Source organism: Convolutriloba macropyga, chromosome 1 (assembly GCF_964194025.1).
Source record: "Convolutriloba macropyga chromosome 1, txConMacr16.3, whole genome shotgun sequence".
Taxonomy (NCBI): domain Eukaryota; kingdom Metazoa; phylum Xenacoelomorpha; order Acoela; family Convolutidae; genus Convolutriloba; species Convolutriloba macropyga.
In genome coordinates this window covers 26,109,289-26,125,434 of record NC_134468.1, presented here as the reverse complement: position 1 = coordinate 26,125,434, position 16,146 = coordinate 26,109,289, and the positions used below count along the sequence as shown (strand labels likewise).

Genomic DNA, 16,146 nt, shown 5'->3' with positions numbered 1-16,146 from the left:
TTTGTAAAAATTTGCAAATTATCTCTTCGCAAGGTCAAATTTTTCAATTGCAAAATTTTGCAAAATAATGTGCAAACGATCGACCGAGTTCGTTCCAGTCGAGCTCTTCTTAATTTAGCAATGTGTGTTATTTCCCTAACCATTTCTCTGAGATTGCATAATTCAATTGAAAAATGTTTAAAGTACACCTTGTAAACGATATGTGTGGTCAGATAACCCTACAAAGCCAACTGCTAACAATTAGGGACAAAAATATTCAGACCTTTTTGCAAATATTTGTAAAATTAATGCATTATTTTACAAAATTTGCGAAATTCTAGATAAGTAATTGCAAATTAGACATTAAGTTTAAACTGAGGAAGAGTTGTGTATCATGTTTCTCCTTGCCATCTTAATAAAGCTTGTAATGAATCTCTAGCCGAGGCCTCGAGTTAGTGAAAAAACAGTCCTTGGCCATAAAATGTTTTGTCAAGAGAGTAAATTCTTTTATTATTTTATTACACCGAATAACATCACTTCACATAGCTAAGCCATCTAAGTATGATTTTCATTTCCTCGTGCTATGTATTGTAAAAAATTTCCCCCCATTATCACCAACAACTTGTCTGAAATGATACGAATGTGTCACTTTAACTATCTTGCAGCACAGCTCTCTATCAAATCTTCTATTTGTTTGAAATAGTATTTGACTCGTGAATCCAATTCGAGAAACTCAAACGTACGATATCCAATCAAAATTGTTTCTATATACGAGTTCTTAGAGGAAATTCTCGACCTTTTTAGGCCATGAATGGATTTGGGCTCTACTGTGACAAGCATTTTCGATTACCTAATTTAAGTCATTGACCGCTCCCGGTTGGATTTTGCAAGAAGTCGAGGCATCAACTAGATATCATTATAAACAAGACTTGCAATAGAAGTTAGCGTTCATGGGAACCGGGTCATAATTTTTCTCAACTGTGAACCTTGTAAAGATTTTTTTATCTGCTCTCAAACGAAGTTTGTATTTGCTGCGGTATTTTTTATTCAATTTTTAGCTTACTTGTTGTCTGACCCTTTTTGACTAATTTGTTCTCAAAAACGTGGTAAGCAACTAAAAGCCGCAGGGCATTTGGTTCTCTTAGAGCCTTAAGATTCTTTTTTCCTGAGTAAGCCGTTCACTGAAGCAGTTTAAGAGATATAAACTCAGGATATGAAGGATTGTTCTTAGAGTTTGCTAAGCCAATTCGGAAGCGCAAACATTTCAAATCATAATGGTCTTGACATTGGAGCACTTGATCAATTTTTTAACAAAGAATGAAGTCGAGCCATTAATCAGCAACCTTTATAATCAAGACTTGAATTAGAATTTAGCGACCACGAGAACTTGACCCCTGTTTTTACTCAAAGGCCAACGAGCGATTTAATTTATTTGAAGCTTCTCTATTTTTAAAGTTTCTCTCAGAAGACGATTGTTGCTTGTCATCAATACATCATTGATGCCCAATTGATTAGAGAACATCTATGCACTATTATGGATCTTTGCCCGAAACAGACCTTCAATGGTTAAGAGAAGAAGTGACAAAACAAAAAGAAGCACAGAAAAGCAGTCGAATTTCAACACACAAAAACTAAAAAACTGAGAACTAATTTATTTATCTTAAACGCTTGTATCATCATTATTAATTCAAATAAGCAAAATGATTTCCTGAGTATACTTAAGGCGGTCAATGTGACATTCTGACGCCCAACGAAAAAGACAAAGGATCTAAAATTTCCTTCTCGAAGATTTTTTTTCTCATAAAAAGGGTAGAGAAGGAAATTTTAGAAAAAACCCATCCCATCCAACACCCGGGAGAACACCCATTCCATCACGAGACGAGCTTCATATATTTAACTGGGCTTTCTTATTTCATTATTATTTATCTTTCCCTGTTATTTTTTCGCCCGTTTGATTATTCACCCCTTTCTTGCGACCTGAGAATTTTTTCCGGATATGACCGAAATTTACTGACAAAATTTCAATGTTTCAACAATATTTACCTTCGTGCATTTTCCGGTAATTCCGACCAAGCGCTTTAATATCCGTTCCCAATTTTACGAAACGAGCGTAACACACACGAGCGCACCAAACATGTTTCAACAGCATTCTCTTTGTTTTTATGTCCGGAAAAACAACGACCTTATTCTGAACTATATATTTTTTTCCAAATGCTATGTAGAGTCGGTATTGGTAGGGTATTCTGGTAGGTTTCGGTTGTTCAGGTAGCTTTCTCTGGTGTTATCAGGTAGGTTTAAGCGGTATCTGGTAGGTTATTGAATACATAAGAGGTAGGTTGCAGGTAGGTTCCAGGTAGGCATATCCAGGTAGGGTTTTTTTAAAGTAATCGGTTAGGTTTTCAGGTAGGTTCCTCTGGTGGTATAAGGTAGGTTTCAGTGGTATCCGGTAGGTTATTGAGTAGGTTTCAGTTAGGTTGCAGGTAGGTCCAGGTAGGTATTTGGTAGATTTTAGGTATTCAGCTAGTTTTTTCAGGTAGTTTTCAATTTGGTCTCTGGTTAGGTTTCAGGTAGGTATCTAGTAGGTTTTGAGGTACTCAGGTAGGTTTACGGTTTACCAGGTAGGTTTTGCAGGTTCTAACAGAATTGCTGAAAAAAATTCGTAGCGCTTCGAAGAAAGAAGCTGTCTTTGTTAGACCGGTGAAATTCAATGGTTTTTACTAGAACTGGAAAATCCACAGGAAGTAACAACCAAACAATGATCTCCTCAAATTCGCAGACACAATACTCAGACGACAACACCGAAAGTCACGAGCAGGTCTCTGAAGATCCCCATTTAAAACGTCCGACCAACTTAAAGTTGATGTACGAAAGTGAAATCGAGTCGTGCATCGAATTTATTACATCCGGCATCGACTGCGGCGAGGACTCAGAAAAAGTCGAGGAAACTCTCCTCGAAATCAAGGAACTTCAGGAGAAGTACGAACTTACAATTCAAGAACTTTTAGACAAAGCACCATCATCTGATGCAGAAACTCTATGCTCTCATTTGAGCAAACTCAAAATCAAGATACTGAAGATTACTTCCGCATACAGAAAATACAAAAAGGAACTTGTGTCCGCAACACAAAGCAACCAAACAAATAACATCCCGAGGGTCAACTTTGACAACAGCAGTTATCAAACTCATACTGAGGCATCCCTAACGACCAACATTTTCTCAGCACCCGCTGAATACAGTTCTTACAGTGAATCCTTCCTTAACAATGCTGCACCCAGTAGCTTAATGGGAGATTCAAACACAATTTTGCCGCCGGCAAATTTGTCGCAACAACTCACCACCACATCTGCTGACGTATCAGGCACCAGCACCATCAACAATGCCTTGTCTGGAGTTACCTCTGGTGGCTTCAATTCCACTTCCGCAAAAATCGACGGCGCATTTCCCTCATTCCATGTTTCTCATCAGGCGGCTCAAGCTTCTTCTTTAAATCCGCCAATCAGAACTTCGCAACCATCCTTTACACTTCCAACAGTTGGTATTGTGCCTCAGACTCCTACCTCAATGTCTTCTTGTTTTCAGAAATCGGTTCCGAAGTTACAGGCAACAAAGTTTGATGGAGATCCATTAAGTTGGTTAAAGTGGTTCAGTGTGTTTCAAGCAACAATTGATCGTTCTCCAATGTCCTCTGCAGAAAAAAAAGATTCATCTGCAATCTCTCCTGATTGGAGAAGCAAAAGCACTGGTTGACGGCTATGGCTGCAATGGCAGTCTGTACGCACCCGCTTTAGCACGTCTGGAAGAACATTTTGGTAATCCGAACAGGATTGTCAATGCCTTCCTCGAAAAACTGTCACATTTTAGACCCCCTAACCTGACAATCCCAGAGCGTTATACGCAGTTCTCTGCTTTCCTTTTAACCCTTGTGGACACATTTCAGCAACTTGGATTCAACCATGACATACATTCCACAAAAAATGTCAATCAAGCCTTAAACAAGCTTCCAACACCAGTCCGCTTGGAATGGAATAAGCACGTTTTGGAAAGAAGTTTACTTCAACCATCTCTGAAAGAGCTTTCGGAGTGGCTTCTGATCTATGCAAAGGCTTGCAGAGATTTACCCACCTCTTGTGCATCAGCTCAACCTCCAAGCACTCATTCAAAGGCCTCTAACCATCTTTGGAAGCAATCGAATCAGCATACCCAATTCAACCGTCCGTCCAACAGATCACACCAGGATCAACGCACAAACCCGTCAAATAGCTTTCAACCAAGCTCTGCGAAAGGTGTCGTTTGTCCAAACAACGGTAGCTGTCAGTATTTATACAAATGTTCTCATTTCCAAGATCTGTCTCCACTCGATAGAAGAGAACACGTGAAAAAATTGAAACTATGTTTCAACTGTTTTGGTAGTCGCCATGTACAACAATGCACATCAAAAAATGTTTGTCGCTCTGCAGACTGCGGCAAAAAGCACCACACAATTCCATGAAAGCTTCATTGCAAAAAATCAAGCAATCCGACCCTCTTCAACAGTTAAATCGGTTCAACTGCATGGCACAGGTCAAGTTGTTTTCTTACCAGTTCAACTGTCTAACGGGGAGAAAACGTTTGAGACATATGCTTATCTCGACAACGGAAGTTGCCAGAGCCTCCTCCTCCAATCTGCAGCTCTGATTCTAGGTATTGATATGAACACTTTTGGCAAGATGCCTATTAGTGGCTACCACACAACAAAAGAAATAGATTGTTCTCCAGTGTCTTCAAAAATTAAACCTTATCGGTCTAATAAGACACCAATCCTTGTAAACGAAGTCTTGGCAGTACCCGATTTGAATATGAACCCTGTTAACACTAATGAGCTGAACAAGCTTTGCAAGAAATTTGAACATCTCAATCACATTTCGTTCCCTAATGTTGATGAAAATAAAGTCTCAATAATCATCGGCATCGACAATCTGGAACTGATCCATTGCAGTAAGGTGATTAAAGGCCCAAAAAACACGCCCTGGGCTGTAGAAACTCCTCTAGGATGGACATGTGCAGGTAAAACTAGCGTCACAGCAGACGAACAGAATCCAGTGTTCAAAACACAAATCAACTCTCATCCTCATCTAGACAATGAACTTTTCACAAAAGTACAACAGTGGATGAAAATTGAGAACTACGGTATAGCTTCATCAAAAAGGGCTATGTCTAAAAATGATGAAAAAGCTCTGCAAATCCTTGAGTCGATTACAAACTTGTCTGATGGTCACTACGAAATAGGCCTTCTTTGGAAGGAAAACGCCAAGTTACCAAACAACAGATGGCTAGCAGAAAAACAGTTAAAGCAATTAAACAAAAAACTCTCAACAAAACCAGATCTACAAAGTAAGTACGAGGAGACGCTCCAGAAAGATCTTCAAAATGGTTTTGTTGTCAAAGTTGATCCAGCTACAGACAAAGAAACAGCATGTTCTTATCTTCCTCATCGTCCTGTTTCAAATGAAAACAAACCCGGAAAAATCAGGAGAGTCACCAATGCATCCAGTATTTTTCAAGGTCAATCCTTGAATTCAAACCTTTTGAAGGGACCCAATTTTTTGAGTAATCTAGTGGGAGTCATATTAAGATTCCGCGAGCAACAAGTGGCAATTTCAGCAGACATTGAGCAAATGCTTATGCAAATTAAAGTTGCTCCCTCTGATCGTGCGTTTCTTCGGTTTCTCTGGAATCCCAATGGCAAAATCGAAGAGTATCAATACACACGTCATATCTTCGGCGCAACATCTTCCCCATGCATAGCGTCCTACGCTCTTCGTCGTTCAGCACATGACAATCAGGACAAATTTCCTCAAATTTTGCACGTCATTGAGCGTAATGTTTACATGGATGACCTATATATCTCGACAGCAGATGTTGAAAGTGCTGTAAACGTTATGAACAGCACCAAAGAGTGTCTTTCACTTGGTGGTTTCAACCTCACAAAGTGGAACTCTAATTCAGACAAGTTCTTGAAAAACGTCGCAAACGAGAATCTTTGAAGCCTGATCTACCATCACCTCAACCTCAAAAAGTTTTGGGTTTACCGTGGAATGCGAGCACGGACGAGTACACCATTGACAAAAGGCTTTTCAAAAGGTTCCCCAATGATCAATTCACAACACAGAGGAAACTTTTGAAGTTCGTCGCTTCAATTTTTGATCCCCTTGGCGTTATAGCCCCTTTAACAATCAGAGTGAGGAAAATATTGCAAGCGATGTGGAATAAAGGTCCACAATGGGACGCACCTCTAGACGTTCAGCAGTTCCCAGACTTTCTCCAATTCAAAAACGAACTTCCAACTTATCAGAATATCAGCATTCCACGTGCTCTCTTCCGTAGAAACACGAAAATTCAGTCAACAGCTCTTCACACGTTCACAGACGCTTCAGAGTATGCTCTATCAGCAGTGTCTTATCTAAGAACTGAGTACGTTGATAAAACAGTTGATGTAGTGTTCATGATGGGCAAAGCCAGAGTAGCTCCGATCAAGAGGATGACTATTCCAAACCTGGAGTTGCAAGCGGCACTGTATGGCGCGCAATTAGCTCAGTTTATCAAAGAACAGCAAGATTTGGAAATCGGAAATTACTTTTTTTGGTCCGATAGTACAACTGTACTCCATTGGTTGAGAACTCCAGAAATGCGGCATTGAATTTTCGTTGCCAATAGACTAGCAAAGATTCTCGACGTCTCTTCATCTCTCAATTGGCGCTACATCGCTTCTTCTGATAATCCCGCTGATGACGGCTCAAGAGGCTCTGAGGTTCGACAGATGAATGCAACTTCTCGTTGGTTGAGTGGACCATCATTTCTCCGCTCCGAAGAAAAAGAGTGGCCTTGTCAAGATCTCTTGAAGCATAACCCACTGGTATTTTCAATACAGCCAATGGAAGCCCCTAAACCGTCAACTGAAGGGTGTGTAATAGATATTACACGTTTTAGCAACTGGAATCGGTTGATAAGAGTGACTGCGTACTGCTTCTTTTTCCGCGACCTTTGCAAGAAGCGAAGCAAACATTTGGCTCTCTCTCATCATACTTTTGCGTACAGGTATCTGATCCAGGTATCGCAGATTGAAAATTTTGCAGACAAATTATCTGCTCTACGTAAGGGAAAGGAAGTTTCAGCATCAAGTTGTTTGAAAGACCTTTTTCCGTATGTTGACAATAATGATCAGCTCCGCGCCAAAGGTCGGTTGTCCAAGGAAATGATTTTAGAGACTGCCCGACACCCAATCATTCTGGATGGTCTAAACCCAATTGTGAAGCTGCTCATCAAAAATTTTCACCTTACTAACACTCACTCAGGAGTTGAACAAACGCGCTGCCTCCTTATGCAAAACTATTGGATTTTGAAATGCCGAGCTGTCGTTAGGCAGACAGTCCGCCAATGCATTCCTTGTCGGCGAATGATACAGGAAATCCAGCAACCTCAAATGTCTGATCTACCATGCGAGCGGTTACCAAGTGAGCACCACTTTGTCTTTGCAACGACAGGACTCGACTTCATAGGTCCTTTTCCCGTATCTCAATACGGCAGACACGCTACACGCTACGTACTTCTGTTCACCTGCTTGGTGGTAAGAGCAGTCCACTTGGAGATAGCAGAAAACCTGTCTACAGAATCCACAATGAATTTCATCCGCAGATTCATTAGTCGCCGCGGAAAGCCAAAAAAAATTCTCTCCGACAACGGGAAATGTTTTGTCAGCTCTTGTTCGGAACTAAAGAAAGGTATCGAAGCACTCAGAGCATCAAAGGAATTTGCCTCAAAACTCCATATTCTTGATATTGAAATTGAATGGAAGTTTAATCCTCCCCTTGCACCACATTTTGGTGGCAGTTGGGAAAGGTTAATTCAGGTGTTCAAATTGTCTTTGTACAAGATCATTGGATTAAGAACACTAACACATGAAACGTTGTCTACCTTCACTTGCGAAATAGAATCTAACATGAACTCTCGTCCCCTCACATACACTTCGAGTGACATTAATGATCCACTTCCCCTAACACCAAACCATTTTCTTTTGGGCAGACCCACTGTTAATTTTCCACCTGGTGTTTTTTCCGAGCGAAAGATTACAATCTCAAAGTCTTGGAGAATTTCACAACACTTGGCCGAACACTTCTGGAGCAGATTTCTTAGAGAATATATCCCAAACCAGCAGAAACGTTCAAAATGGACTAAAGGTTGTCCGAATTTACAAGTAGGCGATCTAGTTTGGGTTTTAGAGGATTTCACGCCTCGAGGTCTTTGGCCACTGGCCAAAGTCATTGAAGTATATCCAAGTTCGGTCCAAATTGTCAGATCCGTTAAACTAAAAACCGCATTTGGGGAAAAATTCGCCCTGTTGTTAAATTAAGCAAAGTTCTAGCTGACTAATTTTTATCATTGATTCAAACACTAATTTACAGGGTTCGCCTCTTTGTAAGTTCTGGTATTAGGAAAAGAACAATTTTTCCATGACAATTTGTACTAAAATTCTGCTTTTTCTGCGCGGGTAAAAAAATTGCTACACCGTAGCAACCTGTTACTCCCCTCAGAGCATTCGGATATCTATATTTTGACCTCCTCATTAAATGTTTCTGCGGACCCGCAGTTTTGCGAAAGGTTTACTTTATTTTTTTTGCGTTTATCGGTTTATTACGCTTTTTAACCGCTTATTCTCACGTACTTCGTTTATCTTCGCGAAAACGAAGTTGATTTTCTTGCGTAACGTCAGTTATTCGTTTATCTCGAAACTTTTTTCTTTCTTAATGGGTCACCAAGTTTGTATTTTCAACCAAGAATTGTCTTTAATTTTATGGACTTACTTTACTATTCTTTGCAGTCCTGCAAATGGGGCCGGCTATGTCATCAATACATCATTGATGCCCAATTAATTAGAGAACATCTATGCACTATTATGGATCTTTGCCCGAAACAGACCTTCAATGGTTAAGAGAAGAAGTGACAAAACAAAAGGAAGCACAGAAAAGCAGTCGAATTTCAACACACAAAAACTAAAAAACAGAACTGATTTATTTATTTTAAACGCTTGTATCATCTTTATTAATTCAAATAAGCAAAATGATTTCCTGAGTATACTTAAGGCGGTCAATGTGACATTGCTGATCCGCTTTTTACGCTAGAAGAGGACAATTTTTATTTCACAGTTTTTTAAAATCTAAATAAAGTTTGTTCAGGAATTGAACTTTCGCTTTTTGTTTCCGAACACTGACTTCTTTGTTAATTAAAACGTTTTCTTCTATTTTCGAACAAAGGACTTTAACCGTAACCTAATTACTAATACATAATAATTAGGAACTGGTGGTACTTTTCAAGGTCGAAGTTTTGATCACGTTTCGATTAAAAGTGTTGGGAAGTTTTGATCCCATAACAGAACCGCCCCACCAAACCTTTCCCTTAAAAACCCCTTAACCATCCCCCACCCCTAGCCTTACTTGCTCACCTTTGTCCACTTCCCCAATCCCCTTCATGCTCCCCCACTTCACCTCATTCCACCAGTAACCCCGAACACTTGCCACTCGCCCGCGCTCTCACAACCCCCGCTCCCCCTTCTCCTCCCCCACATGCTCACCTACCCCTTTCAATAAAGCTAAACCTAGCCTTCATAAGTCTCACAGGTAAATATTGACAAAGCCAACTGCTCGCCAGTCGTTTGAGAGCAATTCATCCGACGTTAGTTACGTTTGTATATCATTTGCTTGCTAAGTAGTCCAAATATCAACAGAAGTTTGCGTATTCTCAGATTTTTGATTTTATTTGCCCTGATCGAGGCCCTGAATTATCTTTAGTGTAGCCTGTTGTTATTTAAGAGAGCAAGTGACGCAAATGAAGTGCGGAGTACTGGGGCTGGTTCACGTGAGGACTTGGATACGCAAGGAGGCTTCCTAGATCTCGATGACCAGGAACTGGTTGTGTTGTCTGAAATTCACAGGAAAAAACTATCTGCTATCACTGTCATGCATATTATAGGTGATTAATTGGGGTTTCAGTAAATCCATCGCATTTTTAGCAGTAAAAAGTCAGGTTTATCCAGACGCTTGAGGTAAGGTAGTCTTTGCACGGAAAATTTACCTCAACTTTGTCTACTGGCAAGAAGCTGTTTATAATTATAACTGTAAGCACTACTGGGGCCGAATTTTTATTCAGTTACTTGAAAAACTGTTTCGGGTTTGCGGACAATAATTTCAAGCTATAGGCTGAAATCACCATAGGAAAAGGTTTATAGCTTTAATCCCGTTCAATTTAATTTCAAAGCGATAGTTTCTTCTTTTGATATTACAACCCAAGTCCAACATACCGCAAGTTTTGCCGAAGAGGGAAATACTGTAACAACTTTGTATTGCCGGGCTGCACAGGTAGCAGTTACGAACTCAGCGGTGTGAAAGTTTGCAGATATTTGGGTGAAAAACTGTCTCTATTCAATGTTGCCCCCTTGTTGTATATCCCAGGTTTAAGCCTCGACTCATAAAATGATTAAGCTCAACCCAAAAAGCCCATCAACAAAATTTATGTGTGAATGTTTGCTGATATTTGGGTGAGAAACTGTCTCTACTCAATGTTGCCCCCTAATTGTATATCCCAGGTTCAGGCCTCGACTCATAGAAAGGTTAAGCTCAACCCAAAAAGCCCGTCAACAAAAAAATTGTATGAATGTTTGCTGATATTTGGGTGAAAAATTGTCTCTATTCAATGTTGCCCCCTTATTGTATATCCTAGGTTTAGGCCTCGGCTCAAAGAAAGGTTACGCTCAACCGAAAAAGCGCATCAACAAAAAATGTGTGTGAATGTTTGCTGATATTCGGGTGAAAAACTGTCTCTATTCAATGTTGCCCCTATTGTATATTCCAAGTTTAGGCCTCGACTCAATGAAAGACTAGCTCAACCAAAAAGCCCATCACCAAAAATTTTGTGCGTATGTTTGCTGATATTTGGGTGAAAAACTGTCTCTATTCAATGTTGCCCCATATTGTATATCCCAGGTTTGGGCCTCGACTCATAGAAAGATTAAGCTCCACCCAAAATGCCCATCAACAAAAAATGTGTGTGAATGTTTGCAGATATTTGGGTGAAAAACTGTCTCTATTCAATGTTGCCCCCTTTTTGTACATCCCAGGTTTAGGCCTCGACTCTTAGAAAGATTAAGCTCAACCCAAAATGCCCATCAACAAAAAATGTGCCCATCGACAAAAAATGTGTGTTAATGTTTGCTGACATTTGGCTGAAAATCTGTCTCTATTCAATATTGCCCCCTTATAGTATGTCGCAGGTTTAGGCTTCGACTCATAGAAAATTTAAGCTCAACCCAAAAAGCCCATCAACAAAAAAATGTGTGTGAATGTGTGCTAATGTTTGTCTAAAAACTGTCTCTATTCAATGTTGCCCCATATTGTATATCCCAGGTTTGGGCCTCGACTCATAGAAAGATTAAGCTCCACCCAAAATGCCCATCAACAAAAAATGTGTGTGAATGTTTGCAGATATTTGGGTGAAAAACTGTCTCTATTCAATGTTGCCCCCTTTTTGTACATCCCAGGTTTAGGCCTCGACTCTTAGAAAGATTAAGCTCAACCCAAAATGCCCATCAACAAAAAATGTGCCCATCGACAAAAAATGTGTGTGAATGTTTGCAGATATTTGGGTGAAAAACTGTCTCTATTCAATGTTGCCCCATATTGTATATCCCAGGTTTGGGCCTCGACTCATAGAAAGATTAAGCTCAACCAAAAAGCTCATCACCAAAAAATTTGTGCGTATGTTTGCTGATATTTGGGTGAAAAACTGTCTCTATTCGATGTTGCCCCCTTATTTTATATCCCAGGTTTAGGCCTCGACTCAAAGAAAGTTTAAGCTCCACCCAAAAAGCCCATCGACAAAAAATGTGTGTTAATGTTTGCTGACATTTGGGTGAAAATCTGTCTCTATTGAATATTGCCCCCTTATAGTATGTCGCAGGGTTAGGCCTCGACTCATAGAAAAATTAAGCTCAACCCAAAAAGCCCATCAATAAAAAATGTGTGTGAATGTTTGCAGATATTTGGGTTAAAAACTGTCTCTATACAATGTTGCCCACTTTTTGTACATCCCAGGTTTAGGCCTCGACTCTTAGAAAGATTAAGCTCAACACAAAATGCCCATCAACAAAAAATGTGCCCATCAACAAAAAATGTGTGTGAATGTTTGCAGATATTTGGGTGAAAAACTGTCTCTATTCAATGTTGCCCCATATTGTATATCCCAGGTTTGGGCCTCGACTCTTAGAAAGATTAAGCTCAACCCAAAATGCCCATCAACAAAAAATGTGCCCATCAACAAAAAATGTGTGTGAATGTTTCCAGATATTTGGGTGAAAAACTGTCTCTATTCAATGTTGCCCCCTTTTTGTACATCCCAGGTTTAGGCCTCGACTCTTAGAAAGATTAAGCTCAACCCAAAATGCCCATCAACAAAAAATGTGCCCATCAACAAAAAATGTGTGTGAATGTTTGCAGATATTTGGGTGAAAAACTGTCTCTATTCAATGTTGCCCCCTTTTTGTATATCCCAGGTTTAGGCCTCGACTCTTAGAAAGATTAAGCTCAACCCAAAATGCAAATCAACAAAAAATGTGTGTGAATGTTTGCAGATATTTGGGTGAAAAACTGTCTCTATCCAATGTTGCCCCCTTTTTGTATATCCCAGGTTTAGGCCTCGACTCAAAGAAAGATTACGCTCAACCGAAAACGCGCATCAACAAAAAATGTGTGTGAATGTTTGCTGATATTTGGGTGAAAAACTGTCAGTATTCAATGTTGCCCCCTTATTTTATATCCCAATTTTAGGACTCGGCTCATAGAAAGATTAAACTCAACCGGAAAACGCGCATCAACAAAAAATGTGTGCGAATGTTTGCTGATATTCGGGTGAAAAACTGTCTCTATTCAATTATGCCCCTATTGTATATTTCAAGTTTAGGCCTCGACTCAATGAAAGTCTAGCTCAACCAAAAAAGCCCATCACCAAAAATTTTGTGCGTATGTTTGCTTATATTTGGGTGAAAAACTGTCTCTATTCAATGTTGCCCCCTTATTTTATATCCCAGGTTTAGGCTGGGACTCATAGAAAGTTTAAGCTCCACCCAAAAAGCCCATCGACAAAAAAATGTGTGTTAATGTTTGCTGACATTTGGGTGAAAATCTGTCTCTATTCAATGTTGCTCCCTTATAGTATGTCGCAGGTTTAGGCCTCGACTCATAGAAAAGTTAAGCTCAACCCAAAAAGCCCATCAACAAAAAATGTGTGTGAATGTGTGCTGATATTTGTCTGAAAACTGTCTCTATTCAATGTTGCCCCCTTATTGTATATCCCAGGTTTGGGCCTCGACTCATAGAAAGATTAAGCTCCACCCAAAATGCCCATCAACAAAATATGTGTGTGAATGTTTGCAGATATTTGGGTGAAAAACTGTTTCTATTCAGTTTTGCCCCCTTATTCTATATCCCAGGTTTAGGCCTCGACTCATAGAAAGATTAAGCCTAACCCAAAAAACCCATCAAGAAAAAATGTGTGTGAATGTTTGCAGATATTTGGGTGAAGAACTGTCTCTATCCAATGTTGCCCCCTTATTGTATATCCCAGGTTTAGGCCTCGACTCAAAGAAAGATTACGCTCAACCGAAAACGCGCATCAACAAAAAATGTGTGTGAATGTTTGCTGATATTCGGGTGAAAAACTGTCTCTATTCAATGTTGCCCCTATTGTATATTTCAAGTTTAGGCCTCGACTCAATGAAAGTCTAGCTCAACCAAAAAGCCCATCACTAAAAATTTTGTGCGTATGGTTGCTTATATTTGGTTGAAAAACTGTCTCTATTCAATGTTGCCCCCTTATTTTATATCCCAGGTTTAGGCCGGGACTCATAGAAAGTTTAAGCTCCACCCAAAAAGCCCATCGACAAAAAAATGTGTGTGAATGTGTGCTGATATTTGGGTGAAAATCTGTCTCTATTCAATATTGCCCCCTTATTGTATATCCCAGGTTTAGGCGTCGACTCATAGAAAAATTAAGCTCAAACCAATAAGCCCATCGACAAAAAATGTGTGTGAATGTTTGCTGACATTTGGGTGAAAATCTGTGTCTATTCAATGTTGCCCCCTTATAGTATGTCGCAGGTTTAGGCCTCGACTCATAGAAAAGTTAGGCTCAACCCAAAAAGCCCATCAACAAAAAATGTGTGTGAATGTGTGCTGATATTTGTCTGAATACTGTCTCTATTCAATTTTGCCCCCTTATTCTATATCCCAGGTTTAGGCCTCGACTCATAGAAAGATTAAGCTTAACCCAAAAAGCCCATCAAGAAAAATTGTTTGTGAATGTTTGCAGATATTTGGGTGAAGAACTGTCTCTATCCAATGTTGCCCCCTTATTGTATATCCCAGGTTTAAACCTCGACTCAAAGAAAGATTACGCTCAACCGAAAACGCGCATCAACAAAAAATGTGTGTGAATGTTTGCAAATATTTGGGTGGAAAACTGTCTCTATCCAATGTTGCCCCCTTTTTGTATATCCCAAGTTTAGGCCTCGACTCTTAGAAAGATTAAGCTCAACCCAAAATGCCCATCAACAAAAAATGTGCCCATCAACAAAAAAAAGTGTGTGAATGTTTGCAGATATTTGGGTGAAAAACTGTCTCTATTCAATGTTGCCCCCTTTTTGTATATCCCAGGTTTAGGCCTCGACTCTTAGAAAGATTAAGCTCAACCCAAAATGCCCATCAACAAAAAATGTGAGTGAATGTTTGCAGATATTTGGGTGAAAAACTGTCTCTATCCAATGATGCCCCCTTATTGTATATCCCATGTTTAGGCCTCGACTCAAAAAAGATTACGCTCAACCGAAAACGCGCATCAACAAAAAATGTGTGTGAATGTTTGCAGATATTTGGGTGAAAATTGTCTCTATCCAATGTTGCCCCCTTATTGTATATCCCAGGTTGAGGCCTCGACTCAAAGAAAGATTACGCTCAACCGAAAAAGCGCATCAACAAAAAATATGTGTGAATGCTTGCTGATATTCGGGTGAAAAACTGTCTCTATTCAATGTTCCCCTATTGTATATTCCAAGTTTAGGCCTCGACTCAATGAAAGACTAGTTCAACCAAAAAGCCCATCACCAAAAATTCTGTGCGTATGTTGGCTGATATTTGGGTGAAAAACTGTCTCTATTCAATGTTGCCCCCTTATTGTATATACCAGGTTGGGGCCTCGACTCATAGAAAGATTAAGCTCAAACCAAAAAACCCATCAACAAAAAATGTGTGTGAATGTTTGCAGATATTTGGGTGAAAAACTGTCTCTATTCAATGTTGCCCCCTTTTTGTATATCCCAGGTTTAGGCCTCGACTCTTAGAAAGATTAAGCTCAAACCAAAAAACCCATCAACAAAAAATGTGTGTGAATGTTTGCAGATATTTGGGTGAAAAACTGTCTCTATTCAATGTTGCCCCCTTTTTGTATATCCCAGGTTTAGGCCTCGACTCTTAGAAAGATTAAGCTCAACCCAAAATGCCCATCAACAAAAAATGTGTGTGAATGTTTGCAGATATTTGGGTGAAAAACTGTCTCTATTCAATGTTGACCCCTTTTTGTATATCCCAGCTTTAGGCCTCGACTCTTAGAAAGATTAAGCTCAACCCAAAATGCCCATCAACAAAAAATGTGTGTGAATGTTTGCAGATATTCGGGTGAAAAACTGTCTCTATCCAATGTTGCCCCCTTATTGTATATCCCAGGTTTAGGCCTCGACTCAAAGAAAGATTACGCTCAACCGAAAAAGCGCATCAACAAAAAATGTGTGTGAATGTTTGCTGATATTCGGGTGAAAAACTGTCTCTATTCAATGTTCCCCTATTGTATATTCCAAGTTTCGGCCTTGACTCAATGAAAGACTAGTTCAACCAAAAAGCCCATCACCAAAAATTTTGTGCGTACGTTTGCTGAAATTTGGGTGAAAATCTGTCTCTATTCAATGTTGCCCCCTTAAAGTATGTGGCAGGTTTAGGCCTCGACTCATAGAAAAATTAAGCTCAACCTAAAAAGCTCATGAACAAAAAATGTGTGTGAATGTTTGCTGATATTTGTCTGAAAACTGTCTCTAA

General features: G+C 39.7%; 1 protein-coding gene across 1 annotated transcript in view; it reads left to right on the top strand.

Annotated features, from left to right (window-relative positions):
• LOC142347725 (uncharacterized) overlaps positions 1 to 16,146 on the top strand; it is an 81,048-nt gene that overhangs the window by 38,845 nt on the left and 26,057 nt on the right. Inside the window, exon 7 of the mRNA XM_075398955.1 lies at positions 9,823 to 9,982. Coding sequence (XP_075255070.1) covers positions 9,823 to 9,982 — 160 coding nt within the window. The remainder of the gene's footprint in view (positions 1 to 9,822; positions 9,983 to 16,146) is intronic.